This window comes from Haliaeetus albicilla, chromosome 5, assembly GCF_947461875.1.
Source record: "Haliaeetus albicilla chromosome 5, bHalAlb1.1, whole genome shotgun sequence".
In the NCBI taxonomy this organism is placed as follows: Eukaryota; Metazoa; Chordata; class Aves; order Accipitriformes; family Accipitridae; genus Haliaeetus; species Haliaeetus albicilla.
The window spans coordinates 40,159,843-40,182,528 of record NC_091487.1 but is presented as its reverse complement, the minus strand read 5'-3'; the positions used below and the strand labels follow the sequence as shown (position 1 = coordinate 40,182,528).

The following is a 22,686-nucleotide window of genomic DNA, read 5'->3' as shown; positions in this document are numbered from 1 at the left end:
ATCTAAACACTGGAGTTCAGCAGGTAATTTATCATCAAATCTGTCTCTATTCCAGCTTTTAGTCTCAACTGAAAGACTGAAAAGGCCTAAAAGCAATTCTTGGGAAAAAAAAATTAAACCATTTTTAATAGACCTGCTTTGTTCCAGGCAAATAGCTTTCATTTGATGCCTTCCAGCTCAGTAATTTTTATGCTCATATTCTTCAATATGACAAATTATAATTTTGTGTTGTTCTAACTTCTGCCCAGGTGGCTGGAAGGTCTTGGTTTTACTTTCCTTTTTGACAACACCTCTGGTGACTAGGAAGAGCAGACAAGTCACTGCAGAAAGATAAAGCTGGACCATTCGGTGATTTTTCATTTATTTTTATTGCCCACATGAATATCCATGTGGCATGATTATTTAAGCTTCTCATTTATCATAGCTTCACTTGACAGATGCAGAGGTTCAAATCCAGCAAGGACAAGTAGGACCAGGAAGGACCTTCAGAGTTCTGATGCAAGCAAATTAAATTCCTCATAATATTCAGGGCTTTTTAGATACCACTTGAGAGGCCATTTTACTGACTGAATACTAAAGCCTAAGGATGTGTTTCATAAGCATTCTGCAGTGGCCTAAGCCAAATTTTAACGTTCCCACTGCTGTGATGTGTTTTTCCTCTAGTGTTTTCCACCTCAGGTATGACTACTTTCAAGTGCTGTCATATGAAAGTACATAGTTATGTAAAACACCCGATTTTGGTAATTTTAAGTGATGCTTAATTTCATTTAGCCATTTAGGATTTATCCCATAATGTGTGCACGTATTTTTAAGGGATGCATAAGGGATTCATGTGACATACAAGCATACTTACGCAGAGATAAGCAGCGGCAAAAGGAACGGTGAACTGTGAGACACAGAAGTGGCATTAACAGCCAGCTATGAAAACCATCCTTCCTCTCAAGGCTCAGAGTAGCTACGAAGTCGCACATAGTACAATATTTGGGCTGCGTTCATACAACACAGCTAGGGAGGACCACTACCATGGAACAAGCTGCCCACAAAACGCACCACACAAAGTCCACCTGAGCTGGGAAAGCACAATACAAGCACGGCACAGCTTGCGATGAAGGGGAAAAGCTGCACGAACTGAACTATAGTTTTGTTGCAGCAGAGGGCAGTGATACACAAACACTAGACTAGCAGTCCTCATTCTGCATAGCACCTACAAATGCAGAAGCCTGTCCTTGTTTATTTCTAGCATACAACACTTACCACTCAGACTTATTCTTAAGAAAAATTGCACACTCTGTGTATATTTAAGCATACACATATGCAGATGCACAGAGAGATATATTGACTATTCGCTGTTTGAAATAATTCTGGTTGCTTTCTCTTATTTCGTTGACAACCATCTCCTACTCAATTAAGCTACTATCCCCCTTGTCCTCTGAAAATCAAATCTTTTAAACTTTTGCTTCACAAGGCGCTGACCTGCATCTTAACAGGCAAAGAACTGCTATACTTCAGAGAGCCGATTTTCGTCTTTCCCACCCCCATCCCTCTCACCCTTTGAAAGGTAGGAAGCTGGATGCAGTTAAAGAGAGAGAGGAAGGAAGGAGGGAGCTGTGGATGAAGACAGCATAACTCTTCAGCTCCTTAACCGGGTTAATTTGTCTTCTGCCATGGGAATAGAAAGCTTAAGAGAATGCTACAGGGAAAAAAAAAAGTGGCAAGGCATGCGCTACTCACGTAATAGCTGACATGTCTAATGCTACGTGATTCACAGCAGCTTTGAAATACTAGATTAAAAGGTATAACAACCTTCTTATTGAGGGATGGATGGATTACATTTCCACTGGGTGCAATTTGAAGAAGAAATGCATAAAAGAAGAAAATACAAGTTGTGATAAAGAAACCCAGTCTTGACTTGAATTAGTTTAAATGCAACTTGCTCTGAGCAATTGATTTTTTGTGAGAAATAAATAGATTTGTATGCTCGACCAGTGTTTGCAATCCAGTTTTCACCACGCAATTGCACAACTGTTGAATTTACTGTGTAGCATCTGCTGCACATAAATGTGGAAAACCATCAGAAATGATACAGTACTATATATGTATATATAAATACATGTCAATTTTAACCCATGAGCACGTTCTTTGTATCATTTACAAATCAGTAAACACCTCAAATTAGTTTGGATATTGATTTAAGTTTTGGCAAAGTCGCCCCCCCCCCCCCATTTTGCTTGTTTTAACTAAATAGGCTCATTCATGTTTAGCAAAAGATTGAACTTTGTTTAGATTTGGGACTATCTACATCTACTAACTTTGCCTGAAACAGAGTCAGTATCACATTTCAAGTCTCCTGTTTCTCAAAGCAAAACTGCAGAGGAAAGACAAAACAAAACAAACAAAAAAGAGAAAGATTCACCTGGGGTAGAAGTTCAGACCCAGACACTCATTTTGACAAACATTTCGGCTGTTCACGTTCAGCTACTAGTGCTGTCCCAGATCTAGGGATGAGTGTTTAGATCTAGAATGAAACTCCCCAAATGTTTGGTGACATCTGTATCAGACTCAGTCCTCCAGTTAAAACCCTATGGTCAGGTGATGCAAGCAGCTGGACAGACAGCCCAGGGGAAGCCAAATTCATTTGCAGCCAGCTTATGGAGTTTTTTTTGTCCCAATGAAAGTAGTTTCTGTAATGCACGAAGGCATGTTCTACCCCTGAAAAACAGCATTAAGAAAGTGAATATTGTGGCAAAGCACCCAGCCTCGCAGGCTGCTCTCCAGGCCCTGCTAGGTGACGGGTACTGGCTCTCATCAGCATCGCCAGTCCTGGTCCTGCTCCCCACGCCACAATTTCTGTCTTTGTACGGTTCCTCTGAACAGGGACCTTTCAAACCCTGGAGACGAGGAACTCGCTCTTCTCCCTTGCACCTCTGGCTGCCACATCTGGGTGAGAGATGTGTTTGAACTCCTCTGAAGGGAAAAGGCAAAGAATATCCCCACACTGGCACTGCAGGAACTCATTTAGCAGTGAGTGTATGAAGTCCTCCAGCAGAACTTGTCTGTCCTGAACTATGCCATCAGGGAACACTATCAATAATAAAGTCTCTCTTTCCCGACACTATGGGATTTCCATACTCCAGCCAAACGCATTTTCTTTGAGTAAGTGACATTCTGATGTGTTCTGGGACAACTCCATAGGCATTTGCCAAGACACATGCTGGCTTCTTCAGACAGAGACACACGGCAGTTTAAACTTGGTTTAGCTCATGAGTCTCCAGTAACGACAGGCCATCTGGCACATTTCAGTAATACTGGCACTGTCTGCCCAGAGAGGTCCGGGACATAAATAAGACAGACATGGCAGGTCAGGAATGAAACGCATTGGCAGGGCTGTGTGCACGAAGCTTGCGTGGCAGCACTTAACCCAAGCCAGTACAGCCGGGACATCACCCATCAACACGTTCAAAGCCACGGAGGCAGCTTCAGGAGCAGAGCAAGACGACAAGATTTGTTGGAGCAAGGGTCAGGAGCAGCGCACGAGCAAGGTGCCGGCTAGGGGACTGCTGCTGGAAGGAGGAGGTATCACTCAAAATGGAGCTGTGGGGACAGGCTTGCTCGAAGTCAGGAGGTCATGGGTCAGAACGAAGCTGTATCAAAACCTCTTAGGAGGAGGGCAGAATGGCGCAAGGCTTGTAGACTGCACGTGTCCCTTGGGTTGCAGTAGCAAGGATGCTGGGACAGAGGATCCGACAGTACACAAGACCAGAAGGAATGAGGTTGGGGGCAGACTGGGAAGCATGAAGGAGGCTTTTTGCACTGGAAAGCTCAGCAGTTGCAGCACTGACTTCTTTCTGACTTGTTTTGGCAATGTTGTATAAGGCCAAGTCTGAATCAGTGGGAGAAGAAAGTGTATGCATTTGGTCCTCCTACCAAACAGGAGGTTAGTTTTAAGATGCAATTGTACAGAAATAAAAAAGAAGATTAGAAAGCCAGTTTTGTTGCTAGTTAGTATAATGAGATGTTCTTACAACAGCCTGATGACAGGGAAAATAGAGAATTGCTGATTCATTTACAGAAACAAAAATCATTTAGTGAGAAAACAGTTTCCTCAGTAAAGAGGAATGTGCAACTCCATTTATTGCAGCAACTGCCATCATGTGCATTGGCTGACCACCCAGTCTGGGCATGGATCACAGGACTACTCAATACCTGCCTTCAGTCATTTTTTCATTCCATACTCTAAAGCTACCGTTGGACAACAGCAGATACATGCACACAGATGCCACACAGACTGGTTTCATCTTACTTTCATTCTCTGTGGCTTGGCCATAAGAGTGAAAACTTAACCAAGAAGATAAGGGTGTGATGTGTCCTCCTTTGACTGACCTACTTTGAGCCAAAAGCCAGGAAAGAGGGTACACGAATCTACTTCTAATGCAGATTAAAACGTGCCTTTGGCACAGAATCCCCACACAGACTCATCATACATTCAAAAAAGGTTTTTTCATCCTTTTCCCAGATTCCTGTTGTTGAGAGGACCATTAATGATAACTCCCTGAGGCTCCTTCTCCTCCTGTTACACAATGCCTCATTCACAACTTAGGCATCAGGACAGATGAAAGCAAAACAGAGATGAGCGGTTCTTCCCCTGGCATTCAAACTTTAAATCAAACACCCACTTTGCTGTACTATAAACAGAGCTACCTGTTTAGAGTACCAAGGCACTGCCGTAATGTTTCTTTAAGATTTTACATTTCTCCTGTGAGAAGCAATTACAATAGAAGTGTCAAACAAAAATAAAACCCTGTTAATCACAGTCACTGTGAGCCTGTGAAGTAAATCACATCTCAGTGTTGCTGTTCCATTTTTCAGGTAGAAATAGAAAGCGTGTGAGAATGCCAGAGTCTAGAAATTAAGCTCTTCCCAAGAGGGGGTCCACAGTTTTTGAAGATACAAGTTCTTCTCTTGTGCTCACAACACTGAGTGGAATTAGACAAGCACTAAAACTGAGTATCCAACGATTGTAAGAATAGTTTGGGTTGGAAGGATTCTCTGGAGGTCATCTAGTCCAACCTCCATCCAAAGCAAGGCCAAATGCACAGTTAGGTCAGAATGCTCAGTTCAGCTGGGCTCAGGGGGTTCTGAACAGCTCCAAAACGCTGGTTCCACAGCCTCTCCAGGCCACCGGGTCCATGCTCCGCTGCTCTGACCATAAACAACTTTCTTCCTAAATCTAGTTGGGATTTCTTTTCCTGCTTCCACCATGCACTCCCGAGAAAGGGTCTGACCCTGTCTTCTCTATAGCCTGTCATTCCCTTCAGCTTCCCCTTCTCAAGACTGAACAAACCCAGTGTCCTGTCCTCAGCTTCCACTCAAACATAGGTGCTCCAGCCTCTTCAAGCGCTCCAGCTCTTTACCCATCTATCACAAGTACAGAAATCGTACATAAATTTCTTTTGGTTTGGTCTACAAATAGGCAGGTCTGTGCCTCTGAAAGGAGAAATGAGAAATGAAGAAAACCTTGGCTTCTCAGCTGAGCCATTATTTTCCCATACTTTTCAAACTCAGAGGCTTCATGCACTGCCCAGTGCATCACAAGGGAGCTGCCTTCAAACCACCTGAAGGGAATGGTACTGAGATTGTTCCCCTCCAAATCTGAGGATTTTCTGTGAGCTTTGGAGGGAGGTTTTGTTCTTATTTTATCTTCATCTTTTCACTGCTCCCTGGGCTGTGAAAAGCCAGTCATTTTAAGGTGATGCAATTGCAGCTGCTGTTCCAGAACAGCAGAGTGCAAGGGTGCAGTTTCCATCGTGCCAGGGAGCTGACAAGCAGGGTGGTACCTAAGGATAAGTATAATTGGTTTAAAGATGCTGTGAGGTCTCCCATTTCCTTTTTCTTTTGCGTAACAGGTGGTGGCTTGATGACTAGATCAATTGCTTAATCAATGCTATGAATATTAACCGGAATATCTAACTTGTTTTAGCTGAGTCAATCTTAAGACATCCAGTCTGTGTATTGCAGACCTCAGCTTATGGAATGAGTTTTCACATCAGGTAGTTATCTTCCCCAGGAACCTTCAAGAACAGTTAGCTCATACCTGATCCAGCCATACCTGAAATTTAGTAATGCAGTTTTCACATCTCACTCTAGATTCGTGTTTCTTTTCCACTGTAACCCCCTAATCCTGCAACTGCCAGTTACACTGAGTCACCACCCTGAAATCAATTTCGGACAGAGGAGCCTGTTGCTCAATAAAAAGGGATTAACTGGACTGAGCCTCATTTAAGTAAAAACTTCATTCCAATTCCCATATTCCCTGCCTATCCCCAAGAACCCTATAGATTTGTAATCCATTCCTGTAGCTTAAGTTGGACACTTTTTCTGATACAAAATATCAAATCACACTCCTGAATCAATCAACACAACCTCAAACTCTGCTCAATCCAACCATTTTCACAGTAAAAATATTTTTGAAGTGCTTCAGCTCAGATATGCTCCACTGCAGGGAACCCTCTTTGCAATGGCTTGACACCAGCTGCATTGCCAGCAACCCTGTTGACAGGAGATATTTCCCCATTATTTTACAACAGTATAAAGACCCCAAGAGCAAGAAAGGTCTATTTGAACTGCCAGTCTTCTCCCAGTTATCGGTGTGCTATCGATAAGCAACAATGCAACTTCAGCGTTTTTAGTGATCATCTGAATTTTACTGCAGTAAAGTCGCAGCCACAGACAACAAAGCCCTTCACTTTTTGGAACAGGAGGGGAACTTCCCTAAACTCTCATCAGCGTGTGTATCTTGTCTGATTTGGAAAGAGACTGTGCAGGACAGAGAAAATTGTATTTACTTTACAGAGATACACAACATCATAAATTGTAAGTCCCAGGAGTAGTTAGGTATCTCATGTTGGACAACAGTCTACTGGTACAGAGAGACAAAACAGTAGTTTTGTGCCACCGTAGTGAATACTACTATCGAGTTAGGGAAAACAGGTACCAGAAACCCAAGTACAAATCCTCCAAGCAATTTACATCACCCTGAAGAAACTCATCATCTATCAACGGCAAAGTTCTTTGTTGCACTGGAAGATATTCTGTCTGGAAATACACATAGGAATGGTTTTGTACTCTGACTGCCAGTCTCTGCACCATCCACGCTTCTGTACGTATAGCTTTAATAAAGCAGCACGCATGCATAAAGGTATTTCACATTCTTCTACCTGTGATCAAAGTCCAATAAGAGTATCTGGGTATGAGTGAGAGAACAGTATCAACTTACTTTCTTGAGCTCTACCCCAAGATTGTCCTACCCCCATCATAGGGAATGACTGACTGGTGATACTGTGACAGCCACAAAAGCCATGTAACATTTTTTAATAACTCACCCCCAAAAGAAATATAAATACTTGCTTACCTGAACCAAGATTTCCTAATTCTCTTTAATATTCACCCCATAACAACAATGTGCAGAAAAAATAAGCAGAGGACATTTATTTTTTTTCTTATATTCCTTCTTTTCTGCAGCTTTAGCAGTGTGTTTGCTTAGAGCCAGCGAGTACCAGCTCACACACTCTTCCCTGCTAACTAGGGTCCTTACCGGTGACGACGCTGGGGATTTTGGACAGAAAGCTCTTGACAGTGCGAATGGGAACTCCACCTGTTTTGTCATCCTGCATTCTCGTAATGATGTCTTCAATCTGTCAAAAGGAAGGAAAGACTTAGAGGTTTTTGCAAAACAGTGACTGTAATGTTTATATATGGTGAGTGCTTTAGAGCCCTGCTGATAGGATGGACTTCAAATATACCATGTGTATTACTGCACAAACACAGACCTAGACACACAGTTACCACCTCCCATATTTGAACCCTGAGACTAGACACCACAAGACAACATAGACCAGCTCGGGAGACAGTGGTTGGATACTGACAATCCAACTGCAACTGTACTTTTTTTGCTGACCAGGGGTGACAGAATGGTGGCATTTGGTCCACATATGAATTGGGCTAGATTCTTGTCCTGGTTTCAGCTGGGATAGAGTTAATTGTCTTCCTAGTAGCTGGCATAGTGCTGTGTTTTTGAGCTAGGTATGAGAAGAATATTGATAACACTGATGTTTTCAGTTGTTGCCAAGTAATGTTTAGTCTAAAGTCAAGGATTGTTCAGCTTCTCATGCCCAGCCAGCAAGAAGGCTGGAGGGACACAAGAAGTTGGCACAGGACACAGCCAGGGCAGCTGACCCAAACTGGCCGACGGGGTATTCCATACCATGGGACGTCACATCTAGTATAGAAACTGGGGGGAGTGGGAGTGGGGGGATCACCGCTCGGGGACTAACTGGGCATCAGTCAGCAGGTGGTGAGCAATTGCACTGTGCATCATTTGTATATTCCAATCCTTTTATTATTACTGTTGTCATTTTATTAGTGTTATCATTATTAGTATCTTCTTTTCTATTCTATGAAACCATTCTTACCTCAACCCATGAGTTTTACTTCTTTTCCCGATTTTTTTCCCCCATCCCACTGGGTGGGGGGGGCGAGTGAGCGAGCAGCTGCGTGGTGCTTAGCTGCTGGCTGGGGTTAAACCACGACAATTCTATACTGCAACCAACTTAAGGATTTTCCCATCCAGACCACTTGCCCCTCTTCTCCCACATTGATTTGAATCCTCGATACTGTGACCTTGGGAGGGCTTTCATTTTCCAAAGGGTCCCAGACAGTCACCAAAGGCCTGTGGCTTGAGAAGAGCATGAGACAGAACAACTGCAGGACAATTTCCCCTGCCTCATGCTATAGGCTGGGATGGTACATGTCTGTGGTCATCGTATGAAGTAAACGACCAAAAGTAAAATTATCATAGAGAAAAGACTCATTAGATTTTCATAGCCAAGTTAACTTTTACTTCACAGGCACGTACAAAATCCATCACATACAGGAAAATACACAATCATCTTCAAAAGCCATGGTAATCATAGAATCTGATTACTGGGGGAAAGAGCTTAATCCTCCAGTTTACTCTAACACAGGAAGGGATTTTTGCTCCTTCTGAGGTTACTCCCCCTGCATTTACTTGAAGACAATGCCAGGGAGAACCAAAAGCTGAACATAAGCACAGTGCAGAAATTCAGTGTTTCCAAAAACTCCCTTCAAGTCATTAAGGTCTCATAACCCCAACAAAAATAAACCCAAAGTTGTTGGCTCTGTTAGCTTGAGCAGCCCTGCCCACTGCTGGTGACAGGGGCCCAAGACCAACAGCGGCCAGACAGGCAACACAGCTCTGATTTTACCTAAAGATTTTCTCACAGATGCTACAAAGCACAACCTCAGCAGAGAGGTTACATGGTGGGGACATGGCCCCTCTCTCCTAAAGGCAGCCTGAGAGCTCAAGCAGCAATCTTCAACCCTGGAAAGCTGGCTTCGTTTAGATGTGCAAGTGAGTTTCTTTCACAGACTTAACTTCTATATTTCAAAACAAGTTTAGTTTCAAGTTTTCCTGAGGTAGTAAGACAATTTCCCTGCCAACTTCGGACACTGAACTTGATCACCGTGTTTTTAACCTCAGGCTATCACTTAACTGAACTGTTTGCACCTTGTTTATGCATTGTTTTTAAGTTAACACATCCTAAACAAATTCTCAGCGAGAATGAAGTCACAAAGATGAAAATATCCTGAAACATTTAATATATTATGGGAGGGTTGGGTACCTACAGTTAAGTTGTGATAGAATAATGCTACTTTGCCCCCAGCTGAAACACTATGAAAATTAATACCACTTTTTCCCCTTTACACCTGACCTTTATGCAAGGTTGTTTGCTGATCAAAACAGTTTCTTCCAGTCTGAGGATACCTAGCGGAGTAACTGCTCCTCTCAAGCTGGACAAGAAGCATTTCACAGCACCTCATGGTGTTGAGAGGAGCCTGACAGCATCGCTTATCACCAACCCAGACCTACGAGGCTACAGCGCTCCGACACCAGACCTGCCAGGGGGACAGGACAGCTCGGTTGCCTGCAAAGAGTGGACCAAGGTCAGCCAGACTAAGAACCACTTCAACAAGGCAATGAAAAAGTCTCTCCGTGACCAACTAGTTACGTGTCTTCATCCACACGTGCCTGTAGCTGGCAGAGAGATTCTTCCGTGACTGTTGGGAAGAAACTACTCTGGAACGTGTTATGAGTCCCATGTCTCCAGGAACACTTAAGGGCTTTAAAAACCGCAAGCATAATTTTTGGTAAAACTGTTGTTTTCTCTATTTCTATTTCAATGAAAAGTTCAGAATGAAAACGAAGATAAAATAACTGTTTTGATGCAGGAAAATAAACTTCTTAGTCTTTTGCTCACTGTAAGCTAAAGGAACACCAGAAAAGATTTGTGTCATTATCACTCCACAAAAAGTTCCATTTCAAGCAAAATAAACCTTTAATTATCCTAAAAGCAAAATATGCTGGTTTTACCCAAACCATCCCCATTTCAAGCAATGAAGGAGGCATTGGTGTCTCCAACGGAGCCATTAACTTGGGTTTCAGTCACAACTACAAAAGCCTACTGCAATTTTAAACCAAAATAAACACAACTGCCTTAGAGATAACTCCTTCCCAAAAGGCTCGTTCTTCCTCTTGTCTTCCAGCCTGACTACTGGCACTTTCTGCTCTCATTTCTGAGCTTTGGATGTTTCTTCTCCCCTTCCCTTTCTACTCAGATGCCACATCTCCTTCCTTCCCTGTCCTCCCATCTGATCCAGACATGACTATGTATGTCATCCTCCTACAGCATGCCAGCATTTGCAGTCTGCTGCCTGAGAACCCACAGGGTTACAGCCTCTGGTTGTACATCGTTTTCCCATTCCCAACATGCTTTCCTTGTGCTCACTCTCTCAGCAAATTTCTGCACTGCTCAAAGGGGACAGACAGCATAGCCTACTCAAAGAAACACTTGATGATAATTTTATCCTTTCTTAAAGTTATAGTCAACTTTTAAATAAAATACTGAAAACCTACATTTAGCAACCTATGACAAGTTTTTGTTCAGTCCACTACAAAGACATCTGACCCTTTGTACCAGCCTTTGTGTTTTGCATCCACCCAACGTGTGCAGATATTACCACCCCGGATCCAAATTCCTGCCTAGCTACGGAAATGTTTCATGAAAAAAGTGATACAGTGACAAAGTGGAAAAAAGTGATTATTAGAGCTTCAAGTGTGGAGAAAAGCAAAGAGGGAACATCAAGCATGAAGGTCATTTTCATCAAAGCTTTTAATCTTAACTTTTAAGAGAGTCACCTAGACACTTCACTGCTATTAATTCTCCCTTCAGTTTCTGCATGTCATTAAATATGCTTTAGGTTTCCCCCTCTGGCAGACAGGGAATAAGAGTCCTTGGATAGTTCATTTCATCAGGCTAGGAGGCAGGAACTAGTAAAACTAAGCAACCCTCATGTTTATCACTCCTAAATGAGTAAGCTTGACTGAACTAACTTCTGCCCAACAAAAGTCATGGTAAGAATAGACAATTTATTTTTCTATTATGGGGATCACTGCTATTTCACTCTGGTCTGATTTTTGCATCTGTAAAGGGAACTGTTACTCTGCCCTCTGAGTGAATTCTGGGTCAACATCTCTGTGAGAAAGCCAGAGCAATTTATGTATCTACTGTTACTGTTAGCTACACACTGTAATGTATGCCTAACAAACTAGATCTGCCTTTCCTCCTGACTGGTTGCTGACAACTCTGCTCCCTACATTTGTCCAGAATGATTTTGTTTCACATTACCCCACTTTAAATGCATTGAAAAGGGCTTTGGGATTCAGAAGCACATTATCTGTGGAGACAGGACTCTACAGCAGGTAGTTTATGAGAGTTTAACAACATATTCTGTTACACAGAATGTGTTGGGGATTTAATGCATATGTGGGATTTGCTGTTATTCCTTAGATCTTCTTTTCCACTATCAGCACTTTTGCTGGCCTAAGGAGGGTGAAGGCATGAAGTAGAAGACCTTGAATTTCTGTCAGAGCTGAGATGGCTATCACTGGGAGATGAGATGTCCCTTTGCTGAGGGAGGGGAAAATAAAATATTACATTTGATGATGTGTTAGAATAAATAAGTCACAATACAACAAGAAATGTAGCTATCACAGCCTGGCAACTTTGGGTCAGTGCCACACAGCATTCCTAGTGTTACCATTGTATGGGGGAAAATGACTCTTGACTTTGCAATAGCTTCTCTTTCTCCCAGCACCAAAATAAAGCAGGCACCCACACTGCAGCACGTTAGTGTGCACAGCCTTGCTGAGCCCTGGAAGCACCCTGCTCATGGTCAAAGCTGACCTTGGAGATAACATGCTGAGGGAAGAGCAAGTAACACACGAAAAAGAAAAGCTAACAGCTCCCACCTCCCATGACCCCATACCTGGACACCACCAGCAGCTTACTGGAGTTACCAGGCTAAGCATGTTTAATTGCAACTGAGTGATTATCATGCAATGATGTCAGAGGCCACCATGGTCCCATTTTGCCAGCTCATTTTTGAGAGCTAGTGAGGGGAACTAGCTAGCCTTTCATATTCTAGCCTCCGAGTTAGCTGCACATACTCCCTCAGACCCTGCAGGAAAGGTCCCGCTGCCTATTTCTGAGTATTTTGGTCTGCACTGGGTTCCTGTCTGATTACTCACAGCAGGTACCCTACTCTTGGGGATTCCTGTCACCAGCTAACCTGTGGCTGGAGAGTCTCCGAGCATCGCTCATCAACACCAACACTAAAGATACAGGGTTGGATAGACAGCTCTGTGCTATGCCAAACATCCTCTTCGCCCCGACAGATGAGAGCTCTCATGAATATTGGTGGAGCTGGATGATACATGGAGGAAAGAATCAGTCTGTTGTCAGCTAGCATGATGGCAACAATTATAAGTACATTTGATCTTTTACTCTTTACTGAAATATAAGTTTAAAATGGACTGTTTCTCACATTGCCAACCCCTACGGGTCCCATAAGCGCCTCTGACACTACCCAGCGTGCCTGTGCCTTCTGCACCTGCTGACTCCTGCCACGCAGTCCCATGCGTGCACACACAAGGGAAGTTAACTTGACAAGATGTATGAAGCCAACTTGCTTCACCAGTCGAGACAATTTCACTCTGTTCAAACGCAGGAAGCAGAGGCTTGGAAAAAAAAAAAAAAAAAAAAAAGGGGTAATACTGCTCCCTTCAGCACCCACAAGGGAGAAAGGACAACCTTGCCTCTGAGACAGTGCTGGAAAGCAGCAGAGCAGCACTGCCAGAGAATTGCTGCGTGACCTTCAGCAAACAGCTTCATCTGTCTCTGTCCAAGTCTCTCCTCCTGTATAATGGAGATAATACTGAATCACACAGGGGCAGTGAAGCTTAATTCAAAGATGTCAAAGAAGGACTTGGAGTACCTTGGATAGCGGATGCTACACGACTAGAAAAGATACGCTCCCCATCTCTGACAACCTTTTCACAATCCCAACAACGGCAACAGACCCAAAGCGCAGCAGCGCGCCGACGCATCAGCCGGCACGGCCGTTTGGCTGCTTCCCACGACTCGCTTCCAATGACGGCCGAGGGCAGGGGCACTGATGGAACTCATGCTCTCCCCAATGGAGCTTTTATCTCTGCTTCTTCTTAAATTTCAGAGCTTATTTCAGATAAAGGCAGAGTATACCACATAGCTCCACACATGCTTGAGTGTGTTTCAGGGAAGAAAGAAACAACTAATGATCTTCACGTGTTTATTGGGAGGGTGAAACAGAGCTAATAATGTCATTTTGAAACTGGTAACACGCTTTAGCATTTATATATCTCTACTGTGAATAGGACGGCAACAACAAAGGAAAAACTACCAAGGTACTTGTGATTATTTGTATACTGCTCTAATCCAGCTAGAGCTTCACAAAATGAGTATCTACTCAGCAAGTCGTCACATGGAAGGACAGGTTTCACCACAGCAATTGAATTAACCAAAATGATGCTTAGGGAAAAACCGTGACACTTCTTATTCAGCTGCTGAGGTGCAACACTGGAGTCCGGGGAGCACCAAGCAGCAGCTTTTTGATCAGGCCATGCCTTCCCTAACACAGCCTACGATATCAGCTCTGCACGGCACCCCTGCCTCGGGCCTGGGCTGCATTATAAGAAAATGTCACAGAAAATGGGAGCTGGAACTGTTCCCCTCAGGCAGTATACGCACAGTTGGGAAATAGGGTTTAATATTCAGCAGAAAAACAAAGCTTAGCAAATTAATTCAGCAAACAGATTCTCCAAATGAGCTGAACTAATGCAATTTTCTCCCACCCCAAAATCAAGCTTTTTAGCCCATCGGTATCAACAGTTAGAAGCAAAAGACATCAATGCGTCAGTGTTATGCAAACTCAATTTTTCATTAAAAACATTTTGACAGACAACTCCTGATAAGCTCAAATGCTACATGAGCTATAATTGCTTAAAAGAGGAAGCTATTTTGGCATGTTAGAAAGCTGCGTAAAATACTAACAGCGAACGCTTGTGTACTGATTGTGCAACTCTAATCATGGTAGTAAATGCTTGGGACTCTGTTGCATTTTACAGCATAACAGAAGTTTCTTGTGAACAAGAGTGGTGCGCCTTTTCCCCATACTTTTACAGTTATGGTAAAGATGTCACATATATGCATTTCATCAGCTTGAGAGATCTTACACCATTCAGAGCACGGACACTCTAATTAGAAACCTTCTCAGGTTAGCTGCAAATTAGACCAAATATTTACTTTGCTCCATAAGCAGAAGTGTTAAGCTTTTATGACTAAGGAAGTATCATAAATATCCAGTGAAGATGATGTGACTTTTAAATAAAGCACTCAAGTGGAACCCAAATGGCCATAGAATTATCACTGAGGTGTGATGCAAGGCACATTTTGGTGAAAGAAATTATAGCATTACTGCCATACAGCATGTATTGAATAGGGGTGGCTTTTGTGTGACTTATGAATTATGCAAACACATATGCAAACCTATGCACAGATACACGCATAAATGCACAGGTTGTTTCGGCCAGGAGAACTGTAGGGTAGAATCACCTGTAAACTGTTTCTCAGTGTGCCATCTGAATTGGAGGAACCATTTTGGAGGAAAAATGGAAGAAGTTCAGTCCCTCTGTCCCCTAAACAGTGCTGCTAAGGGACCTACTGGTGCTGACAGCATCTGGGCTGTTGGTATCTCTCAGCTAGTGACAGCACTGAGCCTCCCAGACCGTTTTACACAGGCCACCAGTCACCTAGTACTAACTACTTCTGACCATGCCATCCTCGCCAAGATTTGAATGGATAATCCTGAAGTGCTCTGCAATGACTATTTGCAAATAGAAGACTGAATCAAAACAAAGCAGCAGTGTGGGTTAAAATATGAAGGAAAAAAGTTACAATAGGAAATCTAGAGCTGCACCTATGGTAGTATATTCATCACAATCCCCTTACATCAATAACTGAGAGGGGCTTGGGGGGAGCACGAGCTTTCTTTTGACAAGCTTTTACTGAAGTCACCAACTGCAGGGACTGACAGTATCCTGCTGCCTTGCTCCAGCCAGGGTCCAACGCACAAGTTGCCGTGGAAACGGTAGAGATTTTTCTTTCTGTTGCATCACTGCACTGAATGTAAAACTACCACAGGTCTCCAGATTGCTCATATGGTGATGAATGAGAAGGAGTGGAGCAGATGTGCCTACCACAGCCTGCACAGGGACTACCGTAGGAGGAGTAAACTCCATACGTGACATGGCAAAGCTCCTTTGCGTGCCCGCTCCCATGCGGGCATGCGCATTTGGGCCCCTTGCCGCTCCCACCACAGGCAGGGCACCAGGGTGAAGCCTGTTAACCCAACCTCAGGAACGCCCAGACGCAAAGCTGCGACCCAGCTGCCATCTAAAATAACTGCACACACTGCTTGAATTGGCAAGTGCCAAAAATAAGAGAGTTTAGTTCAGCAGCTTTGATTTTGCGAGTGCTTCTTTTGGGGGTGAGCTCCTACACCTGAATTTCACTTTGAGTTCTGGCCATCAATTAATTATTCTCACTCAAAACAAAATTATGCTGAAACCTGGTTTTGTGCTGGAACGACCAAGAAAGCTCCAGGAATCTTAAATCCTCCAACAACGCTGGTCCGAGTCTCCAATTTGTAACATGATTTAAGGCCAGTTTTTCAAGCCTGATCAGAAGTAGCACGTAAGAGTTTTAGTATTAAACTAGATTATATTAAATAATCAATAATCCTAGCCTGTGGTGGTCTGTGCATGACCTGGCATGAGAAAGCAGCACCTCTCCCCTCCATGATGCTGAACTGCAGTTCAATAAACACAGTACTTGCAGAAGAAGTTCGCTTTCCTCTGGAGCATCAAATATAAGGCACTTCCAGACAGAAAAACACCAGACTTCTGTGTGGGAACAGATTGATGACCCACTGGAAATTGCAGCTTCCCAAATCTTGGTAAGAAATGAAGATCTGGTTATGAACTGCACCCAAACCATTTCAAACCAACTCCACAAACGCAAGCAGGCTTCCATTTGCACCTTCCCAAAGCTGGGAATTGGACAATATTCTCAAGGCTCATCATCCTTCTCCGGAGTTGGAAACACAGAGCTGCCACCTCCCACCCCACCTGCCTTCAGCGTGAGGACAGGGAGGAAAGGACTATCCAGCCGCCTCCTTCACAGCACCACTGGCATGTGAAAACGAGCCTTCCCACGCAACAGGGTGGAAAAGGCCATTCCCGGGTCTGGCAGAAAATAAATTACTGTAAACGATGCCGAGCAGGTGCAAAAAGACATGTTGTTCCTCATGAGTGGGGTTTTCCCTGCCTTGCTACAAAATGCGGCAACTGCTACATAATTAATCTGAAGTATTTCATTAAATATATTATTTATGGAAATGAAATACAGAGACATAAATATTAAGCAGCTAAGAAGTGGGGATGGAGTTGGTGGATGCCTGATCAGGGTTTTGGCATTGCCACGGCTGTCTTTAAAAATCTGAGTAATGATGAGCAGAGAATGTCATTGTATCACCTCAAACATTTGGAGAGGACAGTGTTATTCTCCGGTTCTCACTTTTTTAAAGCAGAACAGATTCTCTACCCCACTAGCAGATCTTTAACAGGAAGCAAACTCTGCAATTGGGGGGGGGGGGGGGGAATGTGCCATACTCCTGACCTTATTCTGCATATAGAGGAAGAAAACAAAGAAACAAACTCCCATTTAAAGTTACTATTTTCCATTTAAAACTAAGGCCTAAATTTGCACTTGGATTTAGGCCCCACACCTGAGGGCAGCTTTGCATCCATACCCTCATGAAAGGGCAGAAGGGTATTTGTAGTGAAAAGGAGAACGCATGTATTGTAAGACAAGACGTTTACACTGCGGACTTCTTGTTTCCAATCTGAGCTTCAACAAAGCACTATCAACTGCAGGCGAAAAATCAGATGAAACTATGTAGTACAAACTTGAGAATATTATGATTTAATAAGAAATGCAGTGTACCATTGTTCTCTATTGATTTTGCAAGGCTTCGTAAACGCGTTCCTAACTTCTCCCACAGTAATGAAGCTACTTGGAGCCATTCAGAAATAGTTCATAAGCTATTTCCAGTATGAGATGCAAAGTTTGGTTTTGTTCTTCCCTGCACGAAAGCTGTATCACAGGCAGGCACTGAATCTCCACTGTTACCTTCCCTAATGAATTGATGAGGGAAACTATCCAGCATATCCCTTCTATTTTGGTAGTTGATGGGCTCCTGTGGCTTAGCTAAAATAAATTATGCAGAAATATATACATACACACCAAATGTTTCTCTTCAAAACAACAAAAAAGTGGGGCTTTTTTCTGCCCTTTTTTAAGCATTCCTCTGTGTATATAATACTGTGGCACATAATACAGTGTGACAGGTCATTTCACACATCATTTAACTCTTTGCACTGCAAAGTGCCATACCACAATAAAGATTAGACACACCCCTCACATTGGGAAGTAGATGCAAAGCAGAGCAGTTTATGAATTACAAGAAAAAGAGGAAACCCTATTCACCACCATCAAAAGGTTGTATTTTGTTTCTCTCCTTCTCCACGTGGTAGTATCACCTTGCAGTTTTTTTATTTTTTACACATAAAACTAAAGAATTACTTAAATTACACAAAGACATAGAAAAAAACTCAAATTTTCCACCCAGGACTTAAAGGTACCACTGCAAAAGAAATCTTATTTTCATCTGAATTTCAGAACAGAAGGAAGAAAGAGGATTTGTGAAGATTTGTTTGTTGGAGAGTGAAAGAATGGAGATTTGGATATTTTTTTTTTTCCATACCTCTACAAACTATGTCTTTTCTTCATATTTCTTTTTAATGCCTTTTAAATACATGTATCAAAAATTTGATAATTTTATGACCACAAAAATGTACAAGATTACCAGTGTTGGAAACTGAAGCCCTTGGTTTAGCCCATGAAGGGACAAAGCTGAAGTGTTTAGCACTGTAAGACTTTCTGTACTAGCACTGGGAAAGGGTTCCAGACACAAGGCAGCGACTGGCAGGGCTGGTCGGTCCGCCCACACCATATCTAAACACTCTGCAAAGTACAGATGCCATTTTTTTAGTGAGATAAGGTTTGGGCATTTAGCAATTATTAAAAAAAAAAAACAAACCCACAAACAAACAAAAAAACCAAAACAAAACCAAGCCCACAACATTAAAGTGCTCTACTTCACTTTATGTTAGTGAGCAGCAGTAAAATGAAAAAGTATTAGAGAAAATTTAAAGTAAGTCTGAGCATTGATCAAACCAGATCTGATACTGTCTGACCAAAGTAATCTTAATTTAGGAATTAATTTATTCAAATATGCTAAGTTATGCTCACAGGCCAGTCTGCATAACATAAGAGTCCCAGAGCCTCTTTAACTGAGCCACGCAATTGCTTTGGCCCTTGACTTTGATAGCAGCTACTGCTAGCGTGAAAAAAACCCAAACCTCACAGATTACTAAATGGAAGGCATGAATTAAAAATGCACATACGATTCTCATAACATGTTCATCATTACTGGATTCATTAACATTTTCATGCACTGCAACTACCATTTATTATTCTAAGACTGACTGGTGCTTTCCCTTTGGCAAAGCAAATGTTGCAAATCAAACAGTAGTTGTAAGCTCTGCCCCAACTCAATTACGGTCCTCACCATGGGTGAAGTTATTTACTTTAACACTAATTTTATGAATTATTCAGTGGTTCTACTACTGTTAGCTCTGTCCTTTGGTAGCAACGATATTGTCAATTTACCAAGAAGAATACTTAAACAAAACTATTTATAACACCACTTTGGAAAAAGAATAATTTTCCTTATTCACATAAAAAGAAATGTCAAATTCTTTTTCCCCCAACAAAGTCTTCCTTCTGCTCATAATGAATCAAGGAACACGTCATTTGCAGTAAACTTGTGGCAGTTCATAAAAATGATGCCATGTCTGCTTTGCTTTCAAATCTCAGCAAACTGCTGTTTGATTCAACTCTGGGATTTAATGTGTCTAATGCTTGACTGGGGCTCTGCTGTTCCTTTTAACCCTCTATTTTATAACACATACTGAAACCTTTCCAAAACGAGCCAGAGGTGCCCCAGCTCTGCAGAACACAAGTGCACTTTGGTTGAGCAGAAACAGCTACAACTTGTGTGAACCCTGCCAGAAACACCAATTCTCAGGGCTTCTACCTCTTGACACCTAAGCAGTACTTTTCTTAATTTGGGGCAGGCGGTAGGAGGTGTTACCTGTAAAATGAAAGTTAGAAATCCTACAAAGAAAGCTATCATTTACTTTTGGTATTTTATTGCTCTCTTTTCTACAGTGGCCTGTGTAAGAGACAATGGAAGACACTGCTCACAATGCAGAATTACCCAGCAAGAACACGAGGCACTCTCACTTGCCTCTCCTGCCAGCAGACAACACAAAAGCCTGTCTCTGGCCCTGTCATGCTAACTTGCCTTTTTATTCACTGAGAAAGGACAGGACAGAATAAAAGGAGCAGATGCTGCATCCTGTGGCTACAGCTCGGTGGCTGTTTCAACGTGTGAACGTACCGAACGAGAGCGAGTGAGCTACATCCAGAGCATGCAATAGCTACTCTTACCCTTTTTTATATCACTGTCATGTGATATCTGCATCTATACACAGTTGTTTTTTGGGTTTTTTTTCTTCTAAATGCATAAAGTATTAGCTCCAAAACAGAAATAGTAAATAATCTTTTTGCATAACATGGGTAACACCACCATAAACATGTTAAATCTTACTACACAAACAACTGGCTGTACAACATGGTCTTGACTTCCACTCTACTTACTTCCCAAAGCAATAGTTTCTGTACTAGTATACTTTTGCTTGTAGAATATTGTTTGATTAAAAAAAAAAAAATTAAATGCTTATACATCTCAGTTGTGAAAGTCTACAAGAATGGTTAGCCAGAACACCTCTTCCACTACATTTAACTGCTTGATGCTGAAAAATGGAATTGTCAAATACACAACTACGTTGCAAGAGTGGATTCAAGTTAAATGTCAGCTGAGACACAGATGGGGTATTTGGTCATAGGTCATATCTATCTAATGTACTGAAACAGAGTAACATACTAAGCAGCACACAAAAACATTAGTTTTAAGCACATAACTTACAATATAAAATCACAGACCACATTACAGTGATTTACTTTCCTCATTCCAAGACAAAATGGAAGCAACTCTACACACAGATGGGAAATAGGTTTTATAGTTTTAGAAGTACACTGGGATCACTGGTTTATGATGTTTTAAATTGTTTTCCTGTTCCAACTTTTCATAAACACACTTATGACCATCAGACAAATGACTTTGACTTTTAGATACAAAAGAATTACGTATTAGTAGGCCTGACTTGCACATCTATGCTGTTAAATCTTATTAGCGCTCAAGTCTGACACTAGTACTTAATGGTAAATTATTAACAAAAGACTATAAGGGGTTTTTACTTTGCTATAAAATCATCTTCTTACCAGCTAAGATCATTACTAAAGTCACTGAAGTATTGAAATATTCACTACTGAGGCATATTCAAAGCCTCCCCGTTCCATAATTTTCTTTTTCTAAGAAATTATCTCCTAAGTTTCTTCTCTGTCCGACTGCAAAGCAACATAACTATCTCTAAAACAGAATTAAAAGATATCTAACACACTTTCCAGCAACTCATCTTTGTGGGCTTTTTGTAGCAATATAGGTATAGGTCTATAAATGGACAGAAACAAAAATACAATAATAATTCTTGTTGGCAAGAACAAACCTTGCACAAAAAGAAATTTCCTTAGAGCCTCCTCATCTCACTAAGAACAATATATTTTCACCCATAAATTCTACCCTAAAATAAAACTACGCAGTTCTGCAGCAGTGGGGGTTTTGGGGGTTTTGTTTGTTGGTTGGTTGGTTTTTTTACTCCCACAGTAAGAAAAACCCCAAAACAAAACTTACTCCAGAATATTTTCTCCTTCATGTTCCTCCCTCCTCTGCAGCCTCTTGTGCCCCTCATCCACCCTGGCTTGCTCCTCCATCCAGCCGCCAGTTCCTGCCCCGAGCCCCCCATCACCTCCCTCCCTCAGTTGTGCAGGTTGTCTGAGGACTTGGGCACATCTAACTCTCCAGGACCAGCGTTATATGCATTGAAATATGGTAGCACATATAAGTCTTACTGTCTTCATCTTTCCACACATCAGAACCAGGCAAGCGGCTCAGCGACCTTCAGTCTGAAACCTTTCCTAGGGAAGGAGAAGAGCCCAGCAACCATAAGGTCTTTTAGACTGGAAGCCAGATGTGGTAGCTCACACCAGCGCTGCAGTGGATGACTTCTCTAAAGACAGATGCGCATAATTCGCACAGGTATGAATATGCTTGACTAACAAAAAATACATGTATGTGCACATGCATACACTGTAAAAAAACCCACTTCAAATACGAATGAGTATGAACGAACTGAAATTTTTTAGACTCAACAATATTTCAATGCTGTGTCTATTCACATTTCCACAACCATGATTAAATGCAAAGGGTATACAGTGAACTACTTCTCTTTACAATTTTTAACACAAAGCACTCCTTTAAAAGTGACATTTTAATGTCCTATATAAATGTGACTAAATGAGAAATTAGGAAACCTCTGAAATAAGTAGTAATGACAAGATTTTTTCTCTACTTATTCTACCTTGAGTCAAATAAAAGCAAGTGAGCAGGATTTGGTACCTAATGCTAGCAACTTCATTAAAAAACCCAACACCAGTGAAAAATCAACAGCAGTTAGACACTTAACCCCCATCTAATATGTCTTACAAGGCCAGTTGTCTGAAGTGCGAAGGCAGGAAACATAAGACTGCATAAATCTGTTACTTAAACAGGGTGGTGGGGGACAGTGGTAGAATACCCTTATACCTGCGGTCAGCTCAGCAAGACACAGCTCTGCACTCCTTATCCAGCCAACCAGGAAGATATTAAAAAGAAAACAAGTTACCAACTGAATTACTGGATAAAGAAGAAAAAAAAAAAGATTCTCTACAAGTCCTCTTCAGTTTGTACGCCAGTATCAAGTAGTCCCTATTAGTGCTAGGAAGTATGCATGAAAAGAAACAAGTCCTGACAGCCTGGAGATGAGCAGCT

General features: G+C 42.1%; 1 protein-coding gene across 3 annotated transcripts in view; it reads right to left on the bottom strand.

The window, feature by feature from the left end:
* RGS6 (regulator of G protein signaling 6) overlaps nt 1–22,686 on the bottom strand; it is a 298,899-nt gene that overhangs the window by 102,786 nt on the left and 173,427 nt on the right. For all 3 annotated transcript variants that reach the window (XM_069784286.1, XM_069784288.1, XM_069784287.1), the window contains exon 3: nt 7,592–7,691. In XM_069784286.1, the coding sequence (XP_069640387.1) occupies nt 7,592–7,691 (100 nt within the window). The remainder of the gene's footprint in view (nt 1–7,591; nt 7,692–22,686) is intronic.